The sequence below is a fragment of the Neovison vison genome, chromosome 8, assembly GCF_020171115.1.
Source record: "Neovison vison isolate M4711 chromosome 8, ASM_NN_V1, whole genome shotgun sequence".
Taxonomy (NCBI): domain Eukaryota; kingdom Metazoa; phylum Chordata; class Mammalia; order Carnivora; family Mustelidae; genus Neogale; species Neogale vison.
In genome coordinates, this window is record NC_058098.1 from 15,274,762 (window position 1) to 15,302,444 (window position 27,683).

General features: G+C 51.3%; 1 protein-coding gene across 1 annotated transcript in view; it reads left to right on the top strand.

Moving 5' to 3' along the window:
- The first annotated feature begins 1,684 nt into the window (after positions 1-1,684).
- The window catches only part of RIMS4 (regulating synaptic membrane exocytosis 4), a 60,724-nt gene continuing 34,725 nt past the window's right edge, over positions 1,685-27,683 (top strand). The window contains exon 1 of the mRNA XM_044262978.1: positions 1,685-1,818. Within this exon, the coding sequence (XP_044118913.1) occupies positions 1,722-1,818 (97 nt within the window). The 5' untranslated portion in view covers positions 1,685-1,721. The remainder of the gene's footprint in view (positions 1,819-27,683) is intronic.

Genomic DNA, 27,683 nt, shown 5'->3' on the forward strand with positions numbered 1-27,683 from the left:
GGATCTTGCCATCTCCCCAGGCTGCTTTGTAAAGTGTGTGAGAGCAGCTGGCAGAGGTCAGACATCCGAGGGTTGGCTGGATGAGGACCTCAGGCCCTAGGTTAGAGAATGGAGTTTGGATTTCTGACTGTGATTGTGTTCATCCTGGGGGCTTCGAGTGTCTGAAACCGTGTGTGTGTGTGTGTGTGTGTGTGTGTGTGTGTGTGAAGATTGTGGGTCCTGGAGGCAGATATGTGGGTGTGTCTGTGTGAGCATGTGATCCTGGCAGAGTGTGTCTCATTGTGTGTGCGTCTGAGGGAATGGATCTGCCACTGGGAGTGACCGAGGCTGTATGTCTGTGTCTGGGTGTGAGTACATGTGCCCACTGAAGTGTGTTTGAGTGACTCTCTCGGCCTGGGTCTGAAGGTAACCGTGTAGGAGTTGGCCAGTGTTTGCTAGCATTTGTGTGTATGAGTGAATCAGTGCTCAGGGAGTCAATGTCAGGGGCACTGAGTGTCTCTGTGTGCAGATCTCAGAGTGCGTCATCGGAGTGTGTGAGTGTGTCTCTGTGTGAATTTTAGGATGTCTGTGAGTGGTGTGGGTGCTTGAGTGTGTGCGTGCCTGTCTGAACTTCTCTGTGGGTTTGTGTGGGATCTGAAGGTCTCCCTGTATGGCAGGGAGAGGGGCAGTGGCGGGGGTGGGGGGGTGTGGGGGGGGGGGAGTCCTTGGTTTTCACTCTGAGTGCCTCTGCAGGTCTCCTTGAGAGTCAGAGTGAGTGTGTGGGTGTATCTACCTCTGTGGATCTTGTGTGAGAGTCTGAGGGTGTCCACAGGTGTAGGTACCTGTGTGGGTCTCTGGAGACTGTCAGGGGACAGATTCAGCAAGTGTCTCTATGAGTGAGTGACTTTGTGGGTGCATCTCTCTGGGTGTTGTGAGTCTGAGGGTGTCTCGCAGAGAGAATGCACTCGTGTGGGAGCCTGTTTGAGCTGCCCTGAGGGTTCACGTGGAATCTGAGGGTCTCTGTGTGGGAGGCTGAGTGCCGCGCGCCGATCGCGCTGAGTGTGTCCCTTCTGAGCCTGTCTGCGTCCCCGGGTGAGGCCTGTCTCGGTCGGTGCCTGGACGCCTGCATCCGGGGCGAGTCTGAGGGCTGAGAGTGGGGTCGGGACAGAGCTGGGAGCACCGCCCGGGGACCAGGGCGCAACCCGCTCCGCCCGCTCCTCCCATGGGGCCCGCACACCTGCCGGGCTAGGGGCGGTGAGGAGGGGCCCCGCCCGCGCCCTCCCGGCTCCCACGCCCCCGCGCCCGGCGCCCCCTCCCCCGGGCGGCGCCGATTGGCTGCGGCTGCGGCTCCGAGCCCGCCCCGCGCGGTCGGCTGGGGGCGCCGCGGGCCAGAGCGCTGCGCCGCCACCTCCGCCGCCGCCGCCGCCACCGCCACCACCGCCACCACCACCACCACCACCACCACCACCGCCGCCACCACCGTCGTCGCCGCCGCCGCCGCCGCCGCCGCCGGGAGCACAGCGCGCTTCGGGCTCCGCGCGCCGCCCGCTCCCGGCCCGCCCGCAGCCCGCCGGCCCCGCCGCGCCCGCCAGCCCCGCCGCGGAGCCCCGGCCTAGCCCCGGGCCGCCGCCACCACGCCGCGCGCCGTACTCCGCGTCAAGAATGGGGCGGCCAAGCTGCCCAAGCCGCCCGCCGCCGCGGCTGCCGCCGGCGCGGCCGAGACGCCCGGCGCCGGCGCGGGCATGGAGCGCTCGCAGAGCCGCCTCAGCCTGTCCGCCTCCTTCGAGGCGCTCGCCATCTACTTCCCGTGCATGAACTCCTTCGACGACGAGGACGCGGGTAAGCGCGCGGCCCGCCCCCATCCCCGGTTGGGGTGTGTGTGTGTGCTGGGGGGTGGTCCCGGGAGCCAGGGCCGGAGGCCCCCTGCCCGACCCGGTGCGCCCCGAGAGGGGCCCGCTCTCTCCTCCCTACCTACAGCCCTGCTCAGGATACGCCCCCACCCACGGGGCCCCAAGGTCTGCCTTCCAGCCTCCAGCCGCCCCCAGGGACCCCTAGGCCCTCTGCATTAGTCCCCTTCCCGCAGGTGGGCCCCTTAGGGTCGTCTGGACCAGCTCTGTTTACTCATCTGAGCCTGCTGGATGCCCCCTGTCTTCCTCCTGGATCCGACCTGCCACCCTCCCTGAGATTCCCTCCTGTCGCGCCCACACCTCGAGCCCCGGGGCTTTGGCCGCCTCACCCCTGGGGCTCCGACGCGCACCCCGCCGCTGGAGGTGGCGCGCAGACCTTACCTCTCCATCTTTGTCTTGCCTGCGTCCAGAGGCTCCCCCAAGACCCCCCGCCCTGCGCCCAAGGCCTTAAGCGTCCTCATTTGGCTCTCTTCCCCTTCCCCGGGAGGCTGGGGCTCCAGACTCCTGGTTCCTATCAGACTGGGGCGGACCGCGGGGAGACTGGCCGGGTGCGGCCTTTCCTCCCATCTGGTCCCAGAGGCAGGCGTAGGGCGGCGCCAACTCCTCACCTGCGCACCGCCCGGAATGTGCCTGGACCTTGGGTGCTCTTGTCGCTGGAGTAGCCCTTCTCGGTGGGCTGAACCCGGCCACCATCTAGCGGCCCAAACCTCGCGCTCCCGGGCCTGCGCGCAGCCTCAGCCAGAGCCCGAGGGGCGGGGAAATGTAGGGAAACCTGCTCTTTGGGGCCGTGGAACCAGGCAGAGAGAACCTGAGGGCTCCAGGTATATTTCTGTGGTGAGGAAGCCAATCCACCAACAGGTGGGGTAGCTAGAGGGTTTGGGTGAGAGTTCCCCAAGGAGTGGCAAATTAGGAGTCAGAACCACGTTCCAGTCTTGCTTCTTTGCTTATCAGCTGTGACCTTGGGCGAGTCATGTCCCCCGTAGCCTCAAATCCTCATCCTTAAAATGGGATAACAGCGCCTAAGACACATGATGCAGTTAAAAGTGTTTTTTGAAAATCTGAGGTAACAGAAGCTGAACATCTGAGAGTATTTGAGTTCAGTGAGAGGACAAAACGGAGAGGGGTGTTTGTGGTAGGGAGGAGCAAAATGGCTTCACGGACACTTTTGAGAACCTGATGAAAATAAACATACACATATGAACCATCCTCAAAATTTTGTCTGCAGTTTTAGGGAATTTATGGGTCCTGCTTAAGACTCTCTGCCTGCAGGGACCCTTGTCTGGTCTCCCAAGTTATCTGGTGAGACATGGGATGGAGTGGTGGGTAATGGGTGCCCACCTCTTCCTGCTGGAGCAGGATGCAGACAGGTGGGCGGAAGATTCTCCAGAAGACTTTGTTGGCCAAGTGAATGAATGAGGGGTACGTGAGGCAGACTCCCGACAGACCTAGAGTTGGGGGTGGGTTAAAGATGGTTATTGCAAAGCCGTTTTACAGAATCACCCTTTTATGGAAAAAGTAAGTGAGGCTTAGAGCACTGATGAGCTTGATGTAGCTGGGGGAGGTCATTATTCTGGACAGGGCAAAATGAGAGGAAGTGGGGATGCTGGCTAACACAGGCCTGCACTGGAGGAAATCAGGTTAGCATGAGGGCTGGGAGAGGGACCCCCACCAGCACAGGTGAGCTGACTCTTCCACCCTTTGCCTAATGGTTCAACAGGCCTGAAGTTCAACAGGCCACTTGGGTCTCAGGCCGCTGGTGGGGCAGGAGCATGGGTTTGTAGGAGCAGGGACCGTTAGATCTTTTTTCCTCCTAAGTCATGCTCCATGTCCTGGATCAGGTTATCATTGCTGGTTTTAGGCAATGAAGTCAGAATAGAGAACTTCATGAGTAGTAGAGATTTTTTTTTTAAAGACCCACCCGATGTTTTTTCCAACAAGTTTCTTCAAATTCTTATTTTGCACTTGAAAGAGACCTAGACATCATCCTGTCCAACCCCCTTTTGCCCTCAGATGAATATGTGTGCGTGCGTGTGTGTGTGTGTGTGTGTGTGTGTAACCCAAGGTCACCCAATGAAGTAGGCACAGAGCTGAGACTAAAATCAGGTTTCTAGTTCTCTTTCCAGTAAACTACTAACCTTCTGTCTGAAAGAGGATCTTTTCAAAAGCCAAATCCCACTGCATGGAAAATGGTTCCCAGGTGAGGGGACCCCAGGGAACGGCTGACAGCCAAGAGTTTGGGGTGGGCATCTTGTGCTCATTGTCTGCCCATCTTAAGGGATGCTTTGAATTTGGGAGGGGGAGGGAGATAGTCAAGTTTCATTTCCAGGAGACTAATGAAGTGTCTGGGAAAAATCGGAAGTAAGAAACGTTGTCTTGGTGCTTAATTTCTCTTGTTCTTCTCAAAGTCATTAATTTTCTCCTAAAAAAAGCCTTTTGGATTTATTCTTTTAGAACAGCCCCGTGCTGAACTAATTTCTAAAAGCAGTTTGAATAATCTGTCACATACTGGACAGAGACTGCTTCGGTAGGAGGGCTACTAGACCTGGCTTCGCTCCACCTTCCTCTTCCTTGATCCCTCCCCTGGTCCATTAATGCCAGGCTGTCTGATGGCTCAGAGGTGTGTCCCTGATGGCTTCTGGCTCATCTAGGTGCCTCCTCTTTGATGCTGCTTCCAAATCCTGTGGAATGCGTCTTGTCCATCACCCAGGTTGAGCCAGAGCCATCTGAGGGCTTTACCTGCCCCTTCAGCTGGTTTCCTGAGAAACTGTGAGAAGCCTATCTCATTAGTCTTAACTGGGCCAGAGTACTTTTCCTATATTGGGCTTGGGAGCCTTGGACGTTTTGTGGGCATAGGAAGCTGCTCTTTCCTCCCCGACCTGCCTCCCCCGAGGCTCTGGATGCTGGTCACTGTAGGCTCCTAGAATTCCTCCCAAGGAGCATCTTCCCTCTCTTTGCGCTCTGAACTCATTTCTTATGCTGCCTTTGTCCCTTTTCCAAAGATGCTGGGGACTATAGAGAGACATGACCTAGGGGCATAATTGGGTAGGTATCATTGCTCAGCCTTGTTGGCACTGGCTTTGTAACTGGGGAGTTAGATACATGACCTCAGCTTTTTCATCTGGGTGAGGAAGAAAATAATAGCGTGGACCACATAGGATGACCTGCATAGGGTGAACATTTTTATTTTTTTTTTTATTTTTATTTTTTTTAGGGTGAACATTTTTAAAATGATTACCTTTCGAAAGGCATCCTCCTAGGTATTTTAAAGATATTAATTCTTTCCTCAAAGCAACCCTATAAAATTAACATTTAACAACCCCATTTTCAGATAAGAAAACTGAGGCACAGAGAATATTTATTCAAGGTCACTCAGCCAGAAGTGAGGGAGTTAGGATTTGATCTTGAGGTATCTGACTGAAACATCCATGCTTTTGATTATTATATTGTTTGTGGCCTGCAAAGGGCTTAGTACAGTATCTGGCACGAGGTGGGCTCTCAGTAACAGTTAGCTATCATGTAATGATCAAATAAGACTTGTTTTTGAGCATGACTGTAAAAAAGAATCTGTGGGATTCTCAAAATGTTAGCTTTTATAATTTTTAGAAGCTAATTTTGTTGCATTGTTGTAGCTGTTAAGGCAGCGTTGGATGCTCTTTTTTTGGCAGGGGTTTAAAGATGGGGATTTGGGGGGCTTGCATGTGGAACAAGAGGGTGGGGAGCAGTCCAACTCCCTGTTTCCCTGTTCTTCCTGAACAGTTAATTTACATCACATCTGTAGTCCTACCCCTGCTGTGGTGCACTGCATGGCTGGGGAGCAGGGGTGTCTCCACTTTCCAACAAATGCCAAAGGGAGTTGTTAATATCAGTGTCTGGAATTGATGATGGTGTCCCCACGTCTGACCAAGTGGTTTCAGCATCCAATTCTCCCTGGTCTGGGAGAAGGGCGGAGAAGCTGGAGCAGCCAGCTCTGATTTGCCCATAGGATGCTTCTATCCAGCACAGGAGGAAGTTGCCATGGCAACACCGGGCCGGCTACCGGTCCCTCTCTTAGCAGTTAGGGCCACATCTCTGGGCTGCAGAGCCCTTCACTGCACCGCCCTCTTCCGCTCAGGCCAGATCTGGTGGCTGGGGTGGTATGGTAGATGGATCCCACAGACTAGTACCAAAGCCCACTCCCTCTGTTTTTGGACAGAGGGAAATGGAGGGGGTTGTCTGAGTTTTTCTCCTGGATTGTGGGGTGGAGATGCCTGTATCTTGCCAGACAGATCCCAGGAGAGGGAATTAGACCTCTAATTCTTGCCTGCACCAAGGCATCTGGAACCATAGCACTGGACCCCCCCCCAATTTACTCCATTTGGCAGAGTTTTCTTTCCCAGACCAAGTGCTAATTTTTGTCCTTGAAATTTGACCTGATCTTTTTCTGAGAAAAAAAAAATGTCATGCTGTTCCACCCCTTTAGTGCTAAGAGGGTGGATGGGAAGGGAGTACTTCAGCCTCAGAGGGGGTTAGGGCTGAGTGGATAAGGGGGGATGGTGAGGGAGAGGCCTCAAAGCATCCTTTGGGATCAGGTGCACTTCAGGTGTGAGCCTGAGGTTTTGAAGCCTCCATTCCCACCCTCGTTTCTAGGGCACACCACTTCCTGTCCCCCCCCACCCCCTCCCGCTCCCTCCCCCAGTTTACCACCAAGTGCTGTCATCTCCTTTGGTTTTGGGAGTTGGGCAGAACTCTTTTAAATTTGGGTAACTGAGGCATGGTAAAGAATTGAGCCAACATTCCCCTGGTTCATGTCATGGGGTGGGATGAGAGTATGAACCCAAACCACTTGATCTGAATCAAATTATCCTGAAAGAAGCGTCTCGGAAAAATCGGGTGCATGGGGATTCAGCCCTTCCTCCACTCCCCAGCGCACTGCCCTGCAGATCTGCCTGGATGCTGTTAGCACTCTTTCCTTAAATCCCTCTCCGTCCGCCCCCCCACCTTCCCTGTCCCCAGGCAGCCAGACTCCTGGCTCCGGCTTCCTGGAGTTTGCAGAGGCAGGAAGGTCTGTCTGGTTCCGTTGGGTGGGAAGCGGGAAGGAGGGCTCCACGCGCCTCGGGCTGCTCCCTGGGAGGGTGGTGCTCTGGCTCGCTCCCCACCCGCCTGGGCCCGAGGCGTAGCCGGTTCTGCCAGCAGGCTGAGTGAGGGCGGGGCGGAGGTGTGGAGGAGAGCCGAGTGGGAGCGCCTGGGAGTCAGCTGACCTGCTCTCCAGGCCCTGAGCCTTTTACTTTGCCTCCTCAAACGTCTTTTCATTACGACCTTAACAACCATCGTTTCAGCATTTCTTTTAAGAATTGTTGGAGAAGTGCCAGGTGTGGAGAATGCGCTCGCAGGGGTACACACGCGTCCTGCACTGTAATCTGCGCCCCCCGCCCCCTCCAGGGCTACTCACAATCCCACGGTCTTACTCTCAGAGCTCCAGGTCCCCTAGCTCCAGTCACCTGGAGGGACCACACTGCAAACTCCTCTCTCCCTGACCAGTTTACTCCATGGGGCTGGCACTGGACTCCACTGTGGCTCTGGGGCCTCAGACAGGTCCTTTAGCCTTCCCTGGCCTCAGTTTCCTCTTCGAGAAAAAACGGTTACTTATCCTTGTCTGAGCATTTCTCAGGATGGTAAAAATAAAATGACTGAAAGTGTTGCTTGGCTATGCTCTGTGCATTCCATGATCTTACCGAATCCTATAGCAACCAGAAGGGATTGCTGCTGTTGCAGGTGTACCCATTTTGCTGACGAGAGAAAGCCAGGCAGCTTGGAGTCATTTAGTGACTCGCTTGGGTGGCACCGTGGTGATTCAGCCTGAGGTGTGTTTGACTCCAGAGGCCACTCTGCCTCTTGGCATGAACCCAGAGTCCAGGTGGGAGAGGGCTGTGCACGCCCTGGGGGCTGTGCTTGTGCTGGCAAGTAACAGCAAGTGACAGAGGCTGGGGTGTGTGGGGTCCTGTTCAGATTCACATGTGCCCCTCCAGGGTCCACCGTCCCGCCACGGTCCACCCCAGTCCGCTGGATCGCCTTTCTGGGCTTCTTTTCCTGGGTGATCCCCATCACTGGGCTGCCTGGCCTCCTTGAAGAATCCAGTTGTCTGCCGTGGCCCTAGGGGCCGAGCCATCACCTGCCTCTCCAGACCGATGTAGGCCAGTGCTGGATTATATTTAACGCTGTGCTATTTCCACTTGACAGCTCCAGAGCGTCATTCCCCCTCCCATTTTCTCCTTCCTCCCTCCTCCCTTTCTGATTCACTCGGAAACTGACGTGGCTGATGTCAGCGCCTTATTCTTAGCCCCCGTAATTGTAACTGCATTTAGCAGTGCGCACTTCATTAACGGTTTCTGCGATGGGGGAGTGAGATGACTGCGTGCCTGGGCAGGGACACGGGTTGGGGGGGGTGAGGAGGGGGCAGCTGTGCAGGGACCCTGGCCAGCTGCCTCTTCTGGCCGGACCGACTGGGTGGGTTCCAGGCCTCACTTCTCAAGACTGGAAGTCTTCAAAGGACCCTTGGAGAGCATCAGGTCCATTCCCCTCATTAGGCAAGGAGGGAAACTGAGGCTCAGAGAGGCAGAGTGGTTTGCCAAGGTCATGTGTTAAGGATCCAGGGCTCTGGCCTCTGAGTCCAGACTTTCTTCCTTGGTATCTACTTATTAACCAATATTTAATTGACTGATCAGTGCCTAACAGTATTCTAGGTGCTGAGGATGTATTGGGGAACAAGGCAGACATGGTCTCTGTGCTCATGGAGTTATGTTCTGTGATGGGGGAAGCAGACAATAAACAGGGAAGCAATTAAAAAACAAGTAATTTCAGGTCGTGTTAAGTGAAATGAAAATAAAACTGTTGGGATAGCAGATAACAGTAGGTGAGGTAGGCAGGGGAGGCTCATTGAGGAGGTTACATTTGAGTTGAGGCCTAGATAACAGAGGGCCAGCCAGCAGTGGGACTATGAGGGGGAGGGTGATCCAGGCAGTAGCAACGCTGGTGCAAAGACCCTGAGGTCAGTGTGAGTTTGGGTGTTTATGGAACAGAAAGCAGACCAGTGTGGTTAGAGAGAATGGGTGAGGGGAGACAAGGTCAGAGACATAAGCTGGGAGCAGATCATTCAACCTTGCAGCCAATCAGGAGTATCAGGTGGGGAAACCACGGTCCAAACTGGGAAGAGAAAAGGCCCCCTAGCTGTGTAAAGTCAGAAAGAGGCCGAGAACTCATGCCTCCTGAACCCCTGTCCTTTTTTGTTCCTTGGACATAGGTGGCTGCGCCTTTAAATACATCATTTGGCTTCTTTTCACCCTGTAGTCTGGGCAGGGCTCTTTCTGCCCTGCCCCCACCCTGCCCACCTCCCCTCCTTGACTCTCACCTGACCCAGCTTTATAGCTCTCTAAGCTGATGTAGCTGTGAGAGACCTCAGGGAGCTTCTCTTGTAGGATGGAAAGAACATGGCTACATGGCTTTGGAATCTGACAGACCTGAATTCTCATCCTGCTTCTGCCACTTCTAAGTTGTGTGACTCTGGGCAAGTGGCTTCCACTCTCTGGGGCTCAAATTCCTCATCTCTAAAACGGGGGAGGCATTCTTCAAAGGGTTATTGTGCAGGATAAGTGACGTGATGCACAGAGCTCACCTAGTCCAGAACAGGGCGCGCGGAATGGAGGTTTCCTTGGTTACAGGGATGAATGAGATCGTGTGTTCCATGCTGAGCACATAGTAGATGCTCAGTTAGGGGGAACTGCTGCTGTTGTGGTTGTTCCTGTCAGTTTCAGTGGGTCAGAATAACCTAAGGGACTAGTGAAAAACACCGATTGCTGGTGCCACCCCAGCATGTTTCATTCAATTTGGAGTAGAAGAAGAGCATCTTGTTTTTAAGAAAGTCCCAGGTGATGCTGTTACCAATGCTGCCAGTCCAGTGACCCTACCTTGAGAACTGCTGGGTTAGGGAAGAAAGATGGGTTCTTCTCCACTTAGGATGTCTCCTGCCTACCTGTGTCTTAGATTTGGGGACAATGGGTACCAAATTCAAGAGCTAGGAATAGTCTTCAGGTGTTCCTATCACCAGCACATGGTTCTAGATTAAATGAGCCTCCAATGCTGCCCTGCTTTGTACCGGGTTTAATACATGGGACCCCATAAATCCTTTTGGAAGTCATCTAGATAAATGATAAATGAGTCGACATGAATAACACATCAGGCCTTAATATCCTTTTGTGGGATATCAGGCTCGGACAGTTCGGGGATTCTGAGGAGTTCATGTCTAGCATCTGTACCAGAGGGAACAGGACACAGTCCCTTTCCTGAATTGGAGAAAGGCAGGGCTATGTCTTAAAACCAGGAGGTTCATTTGAGGACACGGCTCCGCTGGGAAGAAGTAAATCAAAGGAATCATCGATGTAAAGGGGCAAAATGCTGGGAAATGCTACCAAGGGAATTTACTGAGTCGGTTAATTTAGATGTTTCTAAGAAAAGGGTCGCTGGTAATTTTCGAGGGAAGGTTTGAGATATAGCTCAGGTTGGAGGCAGTAGGGGACAAACCTTATGATGTGATAAGATTCCCACCCAGGCCTATGAAAGTCTGAGTCTGAAGACAAAGGCATTTACAGATAGTTTCCAGGCGGGACTTGTCTTAAACTGATAGGAAACACTCCAAGAGGGGTGGCTCAGGGTCATAGAAGAACACAGGCTTTGGGTTTGAGTCTCTGCCGTGTACTGGCTGAAGCTCTTTTTTGTTGTTGTTGGTTTTTTGTTTTTTTTTTAAGATTTTATTTATTTATATTTGACAGAGCATGAGCTGGGGGTGGGGTTTGGGTAGAGGGAGAAGCAAGCTCCCCGCTGAGTAAGGAGCCCACCCTAGAGCTCCTCCACTCCAGGACCCTGAGATCATGACCTGAGCTGAAGGCAGAGGCTTAACCGCTTAATAGACTGAGCCACTTCAGCACTCCCCCCCAAGATGAGTCTCTTAACTGTGATATGTAACCGTTCTGCTCAGCCTCGTTCTTTGCAAAATAGAGTGAATAACTTTCACCTTGTGAGAATTAGAGATGATGTGTGTACTGCTCATAGGGCATCCGGGAAATGGAAGCTTCTGCCTTTCCTGCTAGGGTTGACTGCCCAGGTGCAGGATTGGCGGGATGGTGGGCGCGCACATCTGGGGTAGGGCCTTGTGGCTCTGGTCTGGATACTGGTGTTCCCTATGGGCTGAGGGGAGCCCGAGAGGCTGCATGAGGAGTCAGAAGGGGTCTCTGTTCAGCCGCTGAATTTCACTGTCTTCACTGGCCACATCCCTTTGTCTTTTGGGCCTCAGAATTCCCACCTGCAGAACGAGAGTGGTCTAGTGGGCTTGTTTATTACGTACAATCAGAGTCTCCCAGAAAGCAGGACACTTGCTTAGTACCCCCCCCGCCCCCATGTCCTCCTTTGGATGTCTCCCGAACTCAGCTACAGCCCCTCTGTGGTCATTTTTATCCCCAGAGCATCCCCTCCTGCTGCAGTTTCTCTCTGGCTGGCCCTTGGCTGATCGGTCATGGAGTACTTTTGAAAAGATTAAGTGCTGTTGGCAGTAGGTAATAAATGCAGATGGTATAGCATTTACAAGCCATGAAAAGTATCTAGTGAAAAGTGTCCTGGGCACCTCTGTCCTCTGACTCTCCCAGGACAAACACTGTTTCCAGCTCTTTCTGCTGTTACTGATATGTTACAGAAAACAGGCCAGGCAGCACCAGTGGACACCCAAAGGGGAGCATCAGCCGATACCACATTCTAACTAGGTGTTTAGCTCTGTGCCAGGCACTGTGAAGGTATGAGAGTGGTCAGATTAGACTGGGCAGTATAGCTTGGTAATCGTTATGATACAGACTCTGCAGCCTCATGGCCCGGGTTTGAAAACTGGCTTTGCTGCCTGTTGGCTGTGTGTCCTTGAGGAAGTTAGTTAGCTTTGCTGAACCTCAGTTTCCAGGACTATAAAATGGGTTAATAATAACCCCTCCCTGCTCTGAAGCTATCATGAGGATTAAATGAGTAAATATTTGTAAATTGCTTCATAGGGAGCCCACACACAGTAAAAGTCTGTCAAGAGTGTCCGCTGTTACTGTCTTAGAGCCTCCCAGCTGGAGTCCCTCTGAAGTCATCTGCTCATCTTCATGCGAGGCCCAGAGGGGTATTGCATGGTTTACCCAAAGGCTCATGGCAGGTCTGTGGCAAAGCCAGGAATAGAACTGTGGTTCTGTATTTCCCAACCAGGGCCATTTCCTCTCCTATGAGGAGTCACCCAAGGTGACTACCTCGGACCCTATTTGCACCTGAAGCTTTAAGTCCTCACCCTCCATCTCCAGCACTTGGTGTCCATGGGAAATCCTGCCTGGAGTCACCTGGGGAGTGGGTGGGAGGATGTGTCCTAATTGGGGCCTGTAATGGAAATTAATTAGCTCCTCAGCAAACATCTCAAGAAACATCTTTTCATCTGCCCAGGCCCAACACCAAACCTGGACCAGGTGCCTCTGGGGCGGCCCAGGCCCAGGCCAGCCTGTCCCCAAGCCATCTGGTCCCAGGAATCTGGCACTTTTGCCCATCCTCTGTTGGGTGCGCTGAGTTCTGGGAGAGGGACCCCCACACTGGGAAGCCTGGCCCTGTTGGGAATCAGGTGGGTGCCGCTAGCTTGGGAGGAATGAACACGAGGCGTACGCTCAGGCTCCTCCCAGGAGTCTTCAAGGGGAAAAGAATACAGGACAGGGGAGAGCTCTTCCCTCCTGTCCCTGCTGTCTCAGCCTGGGACACGGGCTCTTGTGCAGGTGAGGGGCTGTGCGGTGCTCTCGGGAGGCCTGTGAGAAGGATGCAGGAGAGCAGCAAAAGGAGCAGCTCAAGCTGGGTCCTCAGCTGCAGCCTGATTGGGGGCAAGTTCTTGGGAGCAGGTGGCATTGCAGAGTTGACTGGCCGCCTGTATTCCCATATCAGTCATTGGCTGTGGGCAGTCTTGAAGGTCAGGACATAACTTTTTGGGAAAGTCGCTCCCATCTAAGAGCAGTTCACAGAAGGGGCAGCTGGGAGCCAGGACCTGCAGCTACTCACAGCAGCCATGGGTTGGGTGTCCTTCTTGGTGAAGGGGATCTGGCTGGCCTGGGGACTTCTAGCTGAGCAGTGTCCACCCCTACTTCAGGTCACCCTCCCCACAGTCCCACAAGGTGTGTGTGATCATTGCAGTAGGTGGGCTGGAAGAACCAAGTACCTTGACTTGGCCGTGGTCATACAGCTAGTGAAGGCTAGCACAGGGCTTCACATCCTGGTCTGTCTCCCAACACTTACGGTCTTTTCCAACACTCTGTACTGCATTTCTTTTTTTTTTTTCTTTTCTTTCTTTCTTTTCTTTTTGTGAATGTGTTTGTATAAGCTTCTTAATGGGTTTCTGAGTATGTCTTTGAAGGGTGTCTTTCTTGATATTCAAACCTTTCAGGTTTGACAGAACATTTTTGCCTGTTTGATCTCACTTGATCCTCATGGAAAATTGGACCTGTTTCCAGAGCGGTGGGCTAGGGTCCTCACAGCCTGCCTGAAGGGAAAGGTTAAGGGGTAGCTGATTTGTCATGGAATGAGCCCTGGCTTTGTCATAAGAAGGCCTGGATTTGAGACCCCATATCTGCCAGGTTGCCAGTTGAGTGACCCTGGGCAAGTCATTCTCCTCTTTGAGCCTTGCTTTCCTCTTCGGGCGAGCAAGTCCGTGGCTGTAAGCCACAGGGAGCCCTGCAGGTGTTCTAATAATACTGCAAGGACTTGGCAAGGCTTTGACTGGTGTGGGTGTGGGTGTTCAAGACTAGGGCTGATTTCTGCCATGTATGTACAGGAAACAGGCTCAAGTTAGGGCCTGCCTGTCAGATGGGCACAGTGACATTTACCCTGCTGTCCAGGTTTGGGTTTCCCCAGAAGCAGGTCCCGAAACAAGGCTTTGAGTACAAGTATTAGGACGGGCCACATGAAATTGCTATTTGTAGGGGTTAAAACAGTTGTACGTTGTTTGTGTGGTTCATGGAGGTGATGGATGAAACTGCAGGAGAGGCATTAGAGAAAGTGAGTCAGGGAGGGAATGGTGTGAGGAAACAGTGTGTTATCTGCCAAGTTGCCCCTAACTCAGGGCGAGTGGAGTTGAGACTTGCTGGGGCCTTCTAGGCCAGACAGTGGATATTTTAGTCTTTGTGGACCATAAGGTGTCTCTTACCGCTGCTCACACAGTTGGCGCTCGAAAGCAGCCCCAGAGAATATGTAATGGATGGGTGAGGGTGGTGTTCTAATAAAACTTTATTTACAACAATAAGCAGTGAGCTAATTTAACTCGTGGGCGTTAGTGTGCAGAACCGTGGAGTCGAACATGAGCCTCGGTTATCCCATCTAGGGGTGAAGGAGCTGGGGTATTTACACCAGTTCCTGTCAGTCATGGCTTGGGGGCCATGGCGGCTGGGCTGGCGATATTCCTTCCAGATATTTGCAGCTGACTAACAGGAGGGGGCCCTCAGGCCAGGGAGTATATAGTTCCTGGACCAATGGTCGCTGACGGTAGTGAAGTAGTGAAGGTGAGGGCTCCAGGAGAGGGGACCACCAGCGTCGCTCATGCCAGCTCAGGGGCATGGCTGTGTTTGAGGAGTGGACTGGAAAGAAGGTGGCCGGATGAACACGTCTTTGGGTCGGGCCAGATTATTTCACTTCCTGTTTCCAGGCTTTCCAGCCATTTGTTCCTTTCAGGAAAAATTGGCCCCTCCATTCTTGGCTGTTTTGTTTTCATTGTCTACCTCCATGCCTCTGCTTCAGAACCCTTTTCTGGGATGCCCACCCTCCCTCCCTTCCCTACAGGGCTCCAATGCCACTGCCTCCAGGAAGCACACCTGTCTTCTCTCACATGGAGTTGATCTTGCAAAGTGCGGCTTCTCTCATGCTTCCACTGCCACACCGAGAGGCCCTCCAGGGCAGGGACTGTGTGATTCCCTGTCTGCATCCCCCCCATTGACCTGGGAAAGGTGGAGCTGAATCCCAAACCCTTCCCTCCCTCCTATGCTCCCTACACTCTCCACTTTTCCCTTTTTTCCACCAGTACTGGATGAGGGGCCAGGCCCTGTCCTAGATGCTGAAGACCCGGGAAATACGCCATCTTTGCTGGTCTCATGGAGTTTACAGTCTGGTGGGAGGAGGGGTTAGGCATTATATTACTCAAAGGAACAACTAAAATTCGATCACTACTGTGGTGAGTGCCGTACAAGACAACTGGAGAGTGCCAGGAAAGGCTGGAGTTGGGAGGACTGACCTGTCCTGGTTGGGAGGAGAAGGGGGTGGGGACAGCTAAGCTGAGACCTAAGGGATGAGTAGATGAGTTCGCCAGGCACAGGAGGTGGGAGTGAGATAGGATGCCATATGCTGAGAAGACAGACTTGGGAGTCAGTTGTGAGAGTGGGGATTCAAATCCTGGATTCTCTCAATCTGTGTCTTTGTTTTCTATTTCATGGTTTTTCTTTTTTTTTGGTGGTGGTGGTGTTTGTTTGTTTGTTTTGGGTTTTTTTGTTTGTTTGCTTGTTTTTTGTATTTTCCAAATTTTCTACAATGGCTGTATCATGGTGAAAATTGAGGGCTTCAGAGTCTGGAGACCACACTCGCACTGGTAGTTGTGTGACCTTAACCATGGGATTTAATCATGTTCTGCTTCTCCTCCCTCTGCAAAATGGGAATAATCTGGTGGTGATTAATACACGCTACCCATCACATTCTGACACTTTCTGACACATTCTGACCTTCATTAATTTATTCAAGCCTCACAGCCACTCTGTGAGCTAGGTACTATCACTATGCCTATTTTTTAGCTGAGGAAACAGGATTAAGTATGTTGCCCAAGATCACCCAACTGGTAAGAATCAGAGGCAGGATTCAGACCCAGCTATGTGACTCCAGAACCTTAACCACTTGGCTCTACCACCTACTTCACAAGGTAGGAATGAAAATTAAAGAGAGGACACCTGTCAAGCCTTTAGCATAGTGCCTGACACCCAGTTAGTGCTCTATAAATATTGGCTCATGTTCTTACTGGGAGCTGTGCAAAGGCCCCGTGGTGGGAGGGGCACATGGTGTTTTGAAAGCCCAGGGAAGGGAGCATGTAGTTGGCAAAGTATCAGGACTGGCTCATACTAGAGCTTTAAGTCAAGAATCTTAGTCTTGAGCTTATAGACAGTTGAGCCCCTGTTGGGTTTTTAACAGGGAAGCTACAGACTCAAAATCTATGGTTTGCAAAGATTCTCTGGCTGCAGGTGGGAAGAATGGAGCCAACAGGCCCAGGGATGGTTCCTTTTGGTTATAGCGACTCTCCTTAAATGGGTCTGACCATTCCAGCATTAAATCCACAGACTGTGGCAGTGAAGATCTTCCGGTGTCTGGGCTGGCTGCGTGGGCTAGAGCGCAAGACACGAAAAAGTCAGGAGTGTGTCACCAGCCTGGTCTGGTGATGCTGGGAGGCTGGAAAGTGCTGGTTTGAAGGCAGGAACAAATTACTCTCCTGGAGGTTAGGCCAGGCCAATTCCTGCCGTGTTGCATTATTAAATTTGTAATCTTCATTCTGATACTTCCCAGCAGTGAATAAGAACCAAATTTAAAATGCCGGCTTTATATTTCTGGAATGAAGTTCTTTGTCAAGAACTCTTGAAACCCATAATTTCTCTCCAGAGGTGAATGTCTATGTCTTAAAAAAAAAATTAAAATTAAAACATAAAAGAATGTCACTGTTGTAGGTAGAAGTTGGACTGGAAGTGTTGTCTGAAACCCCAGCCCCGACCAGGAATTGGGAGTGGGGCCTCTTTGTCTCCAGGCCCAGAAAGGTTTCAGAGTAGGATGGGGTCTACAGGTACCCAGGGCCACCCCAAAATCTTTAAATCTTAAAATTTAAACCCCTAAATCTGGGCTTTGCCAGAGAAAAGAGGGGAGAGAAGCCTCATGTTCACCTCATCCCCAAGTAGTTAGCAAATCTGTTGATTTTTGAAAGGTTTTGGTAAAAATGAGGACACAGTCCCTGAAAGAATGGAGCCACGTGAGGCTGTGGTAAGTTTTCTGGTACCTGTGTGGTGAGTGGTAACCCTGGCTGCTGGGGGAGCTGTGGGCCTTGCTGTTACTGGCCTCACACCTGCCCGGATGGGCCCTGATCTGGGGCCTGCAGCATTATTGGGTGGCTCTCTGAGCGAGGAACCTATAGATGAAGGGGCCATGCCCACCTGGACCCCCCTCATCCTCATGGTATGTGGAACCCTGGAATTTTGTGTCCAGATGGCCCTGAGTCATCATCTTGGGTGTGTCCAGACCCCTTCCCTGGGTCCATCCTCCCGAGGGTGGACTCTGCATGTTGCTGGTGTCCCGTTAAGTGGCTTCAAAGTAGCTGTTTGTGGAGGTGAGGACAGAACACAGATGTGCAAAGTGGGCCCCTTTATATGAGGGGGTGGGGCTGAAGGAGGGCCAGGCTGCAGCTGAGGGCCGGCTCCCTCCTCACTCCATATTCAGCCATGGAACACTGTGGATTCTAAATTTGAACCTGGGCTGGCCTTCAAGGTCATTATGTAGGTCTATTTGTCAGAATAGAAGGATAGAGCATATTTTATTTAATAGCCTCATTTATAACTTTTAAATATTTAGAATAAGTATGAGGGCCTCCATGTACTCTTGCCCTGGGCCCCACAATATTAGGGGCATGGGGGAGGGGGGACGGGTGGTGGCCTTTGTGTCCTTCTCTGAACTGAGAGTGAGACCAGCCCAGGGATGATCCTTCTCATGGTCCCATTTGTAGTACACATGGCTTGCATGGGACGTTTGTGCAATTAGAGAAGAACACTTCTCACACCCAGCCTGGATGACTGACTAGAGATGGTACCTCCTATAGAGGGATGAATCAGAAAAAGACCCCCCTTCTCCAGTGCCAGCTCAGGAAGACAGGCTGTATTTCTGCCCTGGGCCCATCCTCTGTCAGGCACCTTTATACCGACAGCAGCTTGCCCAGAAGTCCGCAGGGCCCCCAGAACCTGAACCAGAGAACCAGCCGTGGGCAAGATCATAGGGAGAGTGCTGAAACTGTGGGGTCCCTAGAGAATCATTACGTCATCTTACGTTTTTCATAATCATCCTCGTGATAGCAAACATTTAATTTTGTTTCATACACGCTAGGTACTCTGAGCACTTTCCCTGGATTATCCTATGAAACATCAGCATATGAAGGGGGCAAAATTGTCCTACTCATTGTACTGATGAGGAAACTGAGGCTCAGAGAGGCTAGGCTCCTCTTTGGGCCAAGGTCATTCAGTAGGAAGGTCAAACAGGGCTGCCTGGCATGTGAATCTCTTAGCCTGACCACTGCCATGCACGGCCCTTTATCATTTTTAAAAGCATTGTTTATGCAGTCAACGTATTTACTGGCCCCTGCTCCAGTGTGCTGGTTGTTTGAAGGTAAGCTGGGGGCCTCCCTCAGCCAAGGAGGAAAAATGAGCACAACAGGTAACTGGGTGACCCCATTGAGCAGGGGGTGCTGAATGTGGCTATCAGGATATGTAGTCAGGGAGGGGCTCCCTATGGTTTCTCGATGTCTTGTGGGGGTGACGTAGGTACATCAGGAGGAGGTAGGTGATTGGGAAAGGTGCTAGTGTCCCCGCCCTACTTGGAGACTAGAACTTTCTCATCCTCTTCAGGCTTCCTGGGCCCTTGCCGACAGGGAGAGACTCACTGTCCAGCCTCCACCACCAACCTTTGGAAAGGGAGAAAAGTGAATTGAGAGGGTGATTTGCCGTATCTTTGGCTGGGATGGATTTGGGACCCAGGCCTCTGAGCCCTCCTGGGCCATGGCCCAGTCCCTTCACTGGGCTCCTGCTGTGCTGGGCATGGTAGAGTCACTCCTTATCACTTTAATTTTTTAAAACCATATTGCGCTTTGACTAGTCACAAACACGTGTAGTGTTACACTAGCTGACGTTTGCTAGCACAGACCATGTTCCAGATGCTGTGCTAAATTTCACATGTGTTACCTTGTACAGTCCTCAGTCCTGTCCAGTCCTGTTGCTGTGTCCGAATTCCCCCAAGGTCACAACCTAGCCAACAGCAGAGCCGATTTCCTTGGGCCTAACATCTTCAGTCAGTGCCATGTGTACCCATGGTGGAGATTCTGAGAATATGCAGAGAAGCACACAAAAAGAAAATAAAAATGACTCTCATTCTGTCGCCCAAAAACAGAATGGGGCTGTTTCTCTCCAGTGTGTGTGTGTGTGTGTGTGTTTGCAGGAATGTGTTTAAACCAAGGCAGGGTCATGCTGTGATACTATTTTGTAAACTGAAGCCAAGACTTAAAAATCACCTTAAAAGGACCTTCACAGTCTGGTCCCCACCAGGGACGCTCTGATTTCTAGGATCAGGTCTAGAACTGTGTATGATCCATCTGTAGACCTCAGCCCAGCCGAGGCAGGCTCAGGGACAACACAGAGCCACTCACCCTGAGAGCCGTGGCTCATTTTTGTTCTTGCTTTTTGCTCTTGTTCTTGTAGAAGATAAATAAATAAATAAATCAAAAACTGACAGACTTACCCAGGATTTTATTCCATGCCCGGCCCCGCATTTAAATGCGAGAAGCAGAAGGCTTGTGAGCTATAAATAGCACAGGCCGATTCTGAACAGTGGCGGGGAGAATTTGTAGGTTCTGTTTCCTCCCAACCTGGTGACCTGGATTACTTCCTTCCTGCAGCGATGGCTCTCCTCCCTGCCTCCTGTGCCCATCCTTCATGGAGCGGCACAAGTCCCTCTTGGCAGGTGTTCAGTGAGCACCTATCCCGGGCCAGGCCCTGGGTGCTGGCCACATGGATCCGAGTGAGCCATCCGCCCCCGTCACAGCCTGGGGTGGTGGGGGTAGACGTAGACACAGATGTTCGCAAGTGGAAACCTTGTCATTATGGAAGCCCAAAGAGGGGTCCCTGGCTCTGGGGGTGGGGAAAGGCATCCCCATCCTGGAGGGTGGGATGCTGGAGGTGAAAGAGGGCAGGAGGAGACAGGAGCCCCGGAGAGGAGGGGTCTCTGGGGCGACAGGTGTGCTGCTTGGCACCAAGCAAGGTTTTGTTATTACTCAACGATTGCATGCTTCTTGAGGGCACTTCCTAGCTTCCTTCAGTGGCTCCTGTGGCTTCTAGAATCCCGCAGTCCTGGGTAAGGAAGGTGCTCAGCGTTTCACTAGTCCAGTGAGTTCCAGCCCGCGTGGTCATGTTTTTCCACCTGACACCAGGATCCTGAGCTCCAGCCCGATTACTCAACTGTAACTCTCAGGTGGGACCCAGGAATCTATCCCGTAGCAAGCTCCGCAGGTGATTCTGATGTTTGATCACACTTGGCATTTGCCGTACTGATCTGGTCTCCATCTGGGGACCCGCCTTGGTCCCCTGTCCAGTCTCCCTTGGTGACAGTGAGGGACAGTCCTAACTGCTCAGGGCAGTGCCTTCCATTGACAGACAGCTTGACGGCAGAAAGTCCTTCCTTTGTACCCAGAGTCACCTTCACCATTAATCCTAATACAATAATGATGCTGAAAATCAAGTTTGCACAGCCCTTTGTTGTCTACACGATTACTTATTTGATTTGAGAGGCAAAAAACACATTTTAAATTCAGAGGGACCTGCATTAAAACCTTACCTCTTTTCTTGTCCTGCTCTACTGGCTGTATCCTTAAACCAGTGAACCTCTCTGTGTCTCAGCGTCCTCATCCCTTAAGTGGACATAATCGTAGTATCAGGGGTCATGGAAGGACTGAGTAGAGGGTGATACGGGCTCGGGACAGGAGTGAGACACCAACTTCATAATCATCGTCATTATTTTTACCGCTACTATGTGAGACATTTACACTCAGCATTCAAGGTTTTTATGGAGCGCTTGATGTGCGCCCAGCACTACTGTGGGTGATGTGGTACGTCGCGAAAAAGCTCTCACTTGTTGGCAGTCGTCATCAGTATTGTTAATGTCACTTGAACCTTCAGCGTTGCTGGAGCCTTCGAGTGTCTTGCAGTCATAAAGGAGCCCTTGGGGAGAAGTGTAGGGTCTGGCTGCTCCGCTGGCTCTGCTGGGTTGGGTTTGCAGCCTGAGTGTGGTTAGGGTCTTCACATCTGCTCTGGCAGCTGTGGGTACAACCCCCACTCCACCCTGAGTCACCACCCCCCCCACGATGCCCACAGCAGGACTTCCCTGAGTCCAGGTCTGACCCGATTGATTGGGTCCAACGCAACACCGGCCCTGGCTGCCTGCAGAACGCTGTCTGCTCTCGGCCTCTTCACCGTCCCGGGAAGGTGAGCAGGAGTTTCGGGCACTGAGTTCTCTCTTCCGGGCGAGGGCAGGGGGGCTTGTCATTCAGCCTCATCTCCCTCCAGTAGATGAAAGGCCCCATCTCCTGGTAAGGAACCACGGACACCAGCAAGGAAATGAGAAGCCTTGTAGTTAAAAGAGGGTCCCTGTAAACAGACATTCAGGGATGTTTGCTGCTAGCGAGGTGGGTCCCAAGCCAGTGACTCACATATCTTTTATCCTATATTAGAGGTCGATCTCAGCTTCCCTCTTATGAGCCTTTCTCTGAGCTCATTTGCTATCTTGTACAATTTCAGCTGCCCTGTTCCTGCCTCCCCTTCCACCCACTTCATTCATCTGGCAAATCTCATTTCTAGTAGCCTCTGACTGTGGGAAAGCTCTAGGTCAGGAGTCAAGAGACTGAGTTGTAGACAAATGCTGTCTAACAGAAATTTCTGTGATAATGGGAATGTTCTGTGTCTGTACTACCCCGAATGGGTAAGCAGTAGCCCCATGTGGCTGTGTCAGCTCTTGATGTGTGGTTAGTATAACGGAGGAACCAAATGCTTCATTTAACGGAGGAACCAAATGCTTCATTAGTAAAAATTGTAACTGATTTAAGTGGCCACATGTAGGTAGTGGCTACTATGTTGGACGACACAGCCCCAGAACCAGCTCTGTGTGTGCTGAGCTGTGAGACCTTGAGCAAGTGTTTTGCCCTCTCTGGGATTATGGAGGGCTGCAGTTGAAGAAACCAGAAGGAGACTGTCTGGAATAGAGACTGAGGTCTGAGCCAGCTAGATCTGGGGCAGATTCCAGCTCTGTCAAAACCAGCTGTGTGGTCTTGGGCAAGTCACTTAACCTCTCAGTGCTTCGGTGTCCTCATTTGGAAAGGGTGCATAATAACAGTCATCTCACAGCGTTGAAATGAGGTTTAAATGAGATAAAACAAATTTACAGGTGACCCACTCCCAGTAGGCTCTTGACAAATAGTAGAAGTAGTTGTGGCTAATCTTAGAGGAGCCCATGTTCTCCTGCCTCTTTGGACAACTCTGATAATTCTTGCTTTTGCTACAAATGTGTAAAACGTGCTTGCTTTCAGGGCCCGAGGCTTATCACCTTGAACCTCTTGAAATTATGTGTAGGTTGTGTTATTGTGCACCTGTACTTTTTTTCTGGAGAAAACCAGACTTTTTTTTAATAGAGATAAACAGCTTTCAGAAGATTTTCTTTTTTTTTTTTTTTTTAAATTTATTTGTTTATTTGACAGACAGAGATCACAAGTAGATGGAGAGGCAGGCAGAGAGAGAGAGGAGGAAGCAGGCTCCCTGCTGAGCAGAGAGTCCAATGCGGGACTCGATCCCAGGACCCTGAGATCATGACCTGAGCCAAAGGCAGCGGCTTAACCCACTGAGCCACCCAGGCGCCCCTTTCAGAAGATTTTCAAAGGAGTCTGAGAAGTTTAAGGAGGGGAGGGAAAGAAGCTGGTCCTCACGGTCTGTGTGCATCAGGGCTGGTGTGTTCAGGAAGACAGAGGATTCTGGCCCCAGACTACCAGCCTCCTCCAAGCTGAATAAATATTGCCGAACCTCAGCTTCCCCATCTGTAAAATGGGGATAAGATAGGGCCTCTTTCATAGGTGGCTGTAGGGATTAAATAAATGAATCCACATTCATTGTGTAGCCCACACCGGGCATGTGATCATTGTCCAGTGAATGCTGGCTGCTTCTGACATCGTCATCGTCATCGTCACCACCACAACCCGCACCCGTTGTTTCCATGCCAGGCCCGGTGCGAGCTGTGTTGTCTGCCAAAGTCTGTCCTTCTCCTGCTGCCTCATCTCAGACTTTACCTCGTACCACTGTCCCTTGCTCATTCCATTCCAGCTGCTCAGGCTTCCTTATTTGTCGGACAGGCCTGACGTATGTCTGCCTGCGGGTCTGTGTTCTTGAAGGGCTGTACCTCCAGGTATCCATCTGGCTCGTCCCGTTCCCTCCTTGAGGTCTTCACCTGCATAGTATAATGAGGTCTTCCTGACCACCCGTCCCTCCACTCATCACCCTGTAGCACCCTCCGTATCTTCATGTATTTGGGTGGTTCAGAGTTTCCTTCTCTCCCAGATTGGAGCTTCAGGAGGGCTGTTTGTGTCCCTTATTTTGTTCCCTGCTCTGTCTAGCTCTAGTGCGTAGGACAGGCCCTAACACAGAGAAGGTGCTCAGAAAAATACTTAGTGAGTCCGTGAATCAACGATTGGATCTCATTCAGTCGGAGGTAGGCTCCTGTAGGCTCCTCAAGCTCCAGAAAATGTCTCCTAATTCTTTCAATCAACACATATTCTCTGAATCCTCCCCTGAGCCAGGTTAGGTGTTTGGTTCTGGGGATAGAAAGATGAAGAACATCTCAGCTTTTGGAGAGCTCACAGATGTGGAGGTGACCACAGTGTAGTCCCCTCAGTTGTAACTGTGGAATTGGGCTACGACACTGGGGTCTGTCTTCCACCCTGTCCTGGAAGGGTCCGGCGGACCAGGGCCCCCAACTGCCTTCCTCCATGCTGTGCCCTCAGCCCTCACCAGAGGCTGGCGCACATGTGTGCAGGGTGTGTCAGTGAGTACGTACAGGGTGTAGTGGGGTATGGACTGGCAGAGGGTCTGTGGCTGCGCTGAGGAAGAACACAGCTTCCCTCACATGGGAGGAGAGGAACACTCTCCCGTCCCTTGGCAGCCCGCTTTAACTCTTACTTGGCCAGTGATGCAGCATCTTGGGAACCATGGGAGGATGGTGGCTTCCTCTCCATCAGGAGGCTGGGTGGCCTGCCGCAGCCCTTCTGTATTTCAGCTTCTGCCTGGGCCTCTGTCCTTGGAGTTAAAAATAGCTGAGGATGGGAGTGCAAGGACATGCTGTCCTTCTCTGCCATGGAGTGGGGATTCTGCTGCCGCATCTCAAAAGGGGTGGCAGGTTTGAGAAACCAGCGGCTTAAAGAATTATCCCTTCTTGCCCCCTCGAGGACAAGCATGGACTTCTCTTCCCCAATCTGGGATGACTCTAAATGAGCTATGGAATGTCACAGCTGGAGGGACTCTAGGGAGTAGGCTGACAACTGGCAGGAAGCCAGTCGCCTCCAGGCCTGGGACCTTGGCAGACATCACCAATCAATTAAAGCCCCTCTTTCTTGGGCACATGGCAGGCATCACCGATCAATCACAGCACCCTTTTCTGCCAAGTCCAGACACAGTCTAAGAATTCTTAACACCAGATTATTTCAGGCAATAGCTATCAGAGTTGGCAAAGAAGAGAAAACCAATTTATCATTGTAATCTAGTCCAGCCCCCTCCTGGTGGGAAAACTGAAGCTCAGAGAGGGGTAGAAACTTACTTGATGTCACACAGAAAGTCTGTAGTAGAGCTAGGACCAGACCCCAGGAGTTCTAACTCTGCTGGGGCTTTTTTTGTTCTCTGTCCCCTATTGCATCTCCTTTTTTTTTTTTCCCCAATGAGAACTAAAGTGTGTCTATCCAAAAGAAAGGCTTTTCACTGGACTGCAAACCTCAGAATTTTATGCAGCGTACTATGTGTATATATGTGCTGACAAGCACATTTCTAAGGAAGAGAGAATAGCTCTTGTCAGCTTCTCAAGAGGCTCCTTGCACGATCAGGAATGGTGAAGAAATCCAAGTGCTGCTCTAAGTGTGGGCCTCAGACTAGCTCAGGGACCTCACCTGGGACTTAGAGATGCAGAATGCCAGACCCCACCCAGGAGCTACTGAATCCAGTCTGCATTGTAAGCAGATCCCTTGTTTCATGTGCACATTAAAGGTTGAGAAGCTCGGGGCTGGAATTTGGAAGCTCCACCTTTGATTTGCGCAAGTGTATGGAACGCCTGCTGAGGGCCAGCACCTTTGCAAGTCTGCAGGGAAGACACAGCCCTTGCCCTCATTTGAAGGAGTGGAAAGACACTGAGGCTCCTTGGCCAGGATGGGGCCCAGCTGTGTTCTGTAGCTCTGCTAAGGCCAAATCAAGGGAGGTATTTGTTTCAAGTGTTGGAAGATGAAGGGTAGCACTTCACTCCAGCGTGCATTAAGCAGGTGTGGGGGGACGGCCTTGGCTGGAAAGCCTTAGTGGGCTCCTGGTTAGCTTCCCTCCTGCAGAGCAGTGTGGAGGGGGCCTGGGTGCTAAGCATCCATGATACTTGGATGGGCCAGGGTTTGAGGCCAGGTTTACCAGTGGCCTTTGGTGCTGAGAACAGCTCATTGAAGGTGGGTTTGCTTTGGGGAGTGCTGGGGCTGGTGGTTCAAGCTGGTTCTAACTGGTCGCAGCTGATTCTAGTTCATTCTTCTGAGTCCAGTAGGCTCTGAAGCCGGCTGACCATATGTAGACTGAAGAAGGTGCCAGTGTGGAGCCAGAGGCACAAACAGAAGTCTTGCCTCGGTAGGGCTGGGAGTAAGGGATTCCTTCTCTCCCTCCCATGTGCCCACTGCATATCTTCATCTGGGTGCCTTTGTGGGGCTGTGAGTTTACGGGTGTACTTTGAAGATGGCACACCTCGGGTCCAGAGGCCTCATTTGGCCTTCGCAGCAGGCTTCCCATGCGGGCCTCTTGCTCAGCTGGAGCCCTTTGCTGCTCCTGTTGGAGGCCTGTGCTGACCTGCAGAAGCCTTACCCACCCCCCAGCTACTGGCTTTGTGTGGAGTGTCTGTGTAGAATAGGGGATAAGAGCAGGGCCTGGAAAAGAAGATGGTTGCATATGGAAAGAAAGCTATAACCATAGACCACGCAATTCACTATGTAATGTGGACAGCTCGGGTTGTTAGCACACTCACCATTGTACAGTCCCAATTGTGGAACATTTCCATCTCCCCGAAAGTAATCCCTATACCCAGTAGTATTCACTCTCCTGTCTCCCCTCACCCTTACCCCAGCCACTGTGCTTTTCTCTATGTATATTTAAGCATGTTTAAGAATATACAAAAAGATAGATAAGAAATATGTCCCCTAATAATGTGAGAAGGCTAAGGGTATAGAGGAGTGGGGGGAGCTCTCTCCCCTGCACTCACACTGCAAAGAGAACCCATCAAGCCACCAATGTCCAGAAGAGGCAAATCCATAGAGTCATTTCTAATGACTAATCTTTCTATCTCTATGGATTTGCCTCTTCTGGACATTTCATATAAATAGTCATAGACTATGTGGTGTTTGATGGGTCATGTAGCTTCTTTGATTTTGCCTGTTTTCAAAGTTCATCTGTGTTGTAGCATTCACCAGTTCTCCATTCCTTGTTGTGGCTGAATAATAATATTCTATTAAATATTATATACACATACATGTGTGTATATATATATGTACACGTACATGTAAAATACATTTTGTTTAGTTGTTCATCAGTTGAAGAACATTTGGGCTATTTCCACTTTTTGACTATCATGAATAATGCTGCTGTGAACATTTGCGCTCAACTCTTCATGTGGTTGCGTGGTTCTGTTTTGCATACGGCCCCTCTGCTCACTTGCTGTGGGATCTTAGGCAAGCCGCATTAGTTCTCAGAGCCTTGGTTCTCTGAGAGTTTCTGGGAACTGGAGACACTGGTATCCATCTCAGAATATTGTTGAGAATAGTGCCTATAATTTACTGAGTGCCTTTAACTTAGACAGTCACTGTACATATGTTCTGTCATCGAGGTCAGCCCCGCATGGGGCACGAGAGGATTTATTTCACAATTAATGTGAATCTGCGCTAAAATAGGCTAACACATTGCCTTGTTATAACAAATCACTTGGTGGCTTGATGGGTTCTCTTTGCAGTGTGAGTGCAGGGGAGAGAGCTCCCCCCACTCCTCTATACCCTTAGCCTTCTCACATTATTAGGGGACATATTTCTTATCTATCTTTTTGTATATTCTTAAACATGCTTAAATATACATAGAGAAAAGCACAGCGGCTGGAAGAGCTGCCTCGCGGTTTCATCATTTCTGTTTTCCCTCTGCCATGAGATAGCATGTCCCAGATAGGGTTTGCTCCTTCCTTCTGGATTCCAGAAGAATTCATGGGATACAGCCACAGCTAACTCGTAAGGGATGTTTCATGTGAGCAAGCACTAAAATTTATTTTGTGAGCCACTGAGATCTGGGCGTCATTTGTTACTCTAGCATAACCTAATGAGAGCTGATCAATATTACAACAATGAGAAGTGGGTTCTATTATTTCTCTTTTATGAGGGGACCAAGGCCCAAAGAGGTTCAGTAATTTTCTTTAGTTTATTCAGAAAGTAGCAGAAGGGTGCTGCAAATCCTGAACCGTTATTCTGGCTTCTAAACCTGTGCTCTTAAGAAGATGGAAGTATGTGGGCTGTGTTTGGTTAATGATGAGTGATGAAGTGTGGACAGGCCACCTGGTATGTTTGTGATGTTAGAGTTGTAGTATAGGTTTGGGGCAGGTTCTGGAATTGTGAGGGTTCCCAGTGCCAGATGGGACCATAGACTCTAC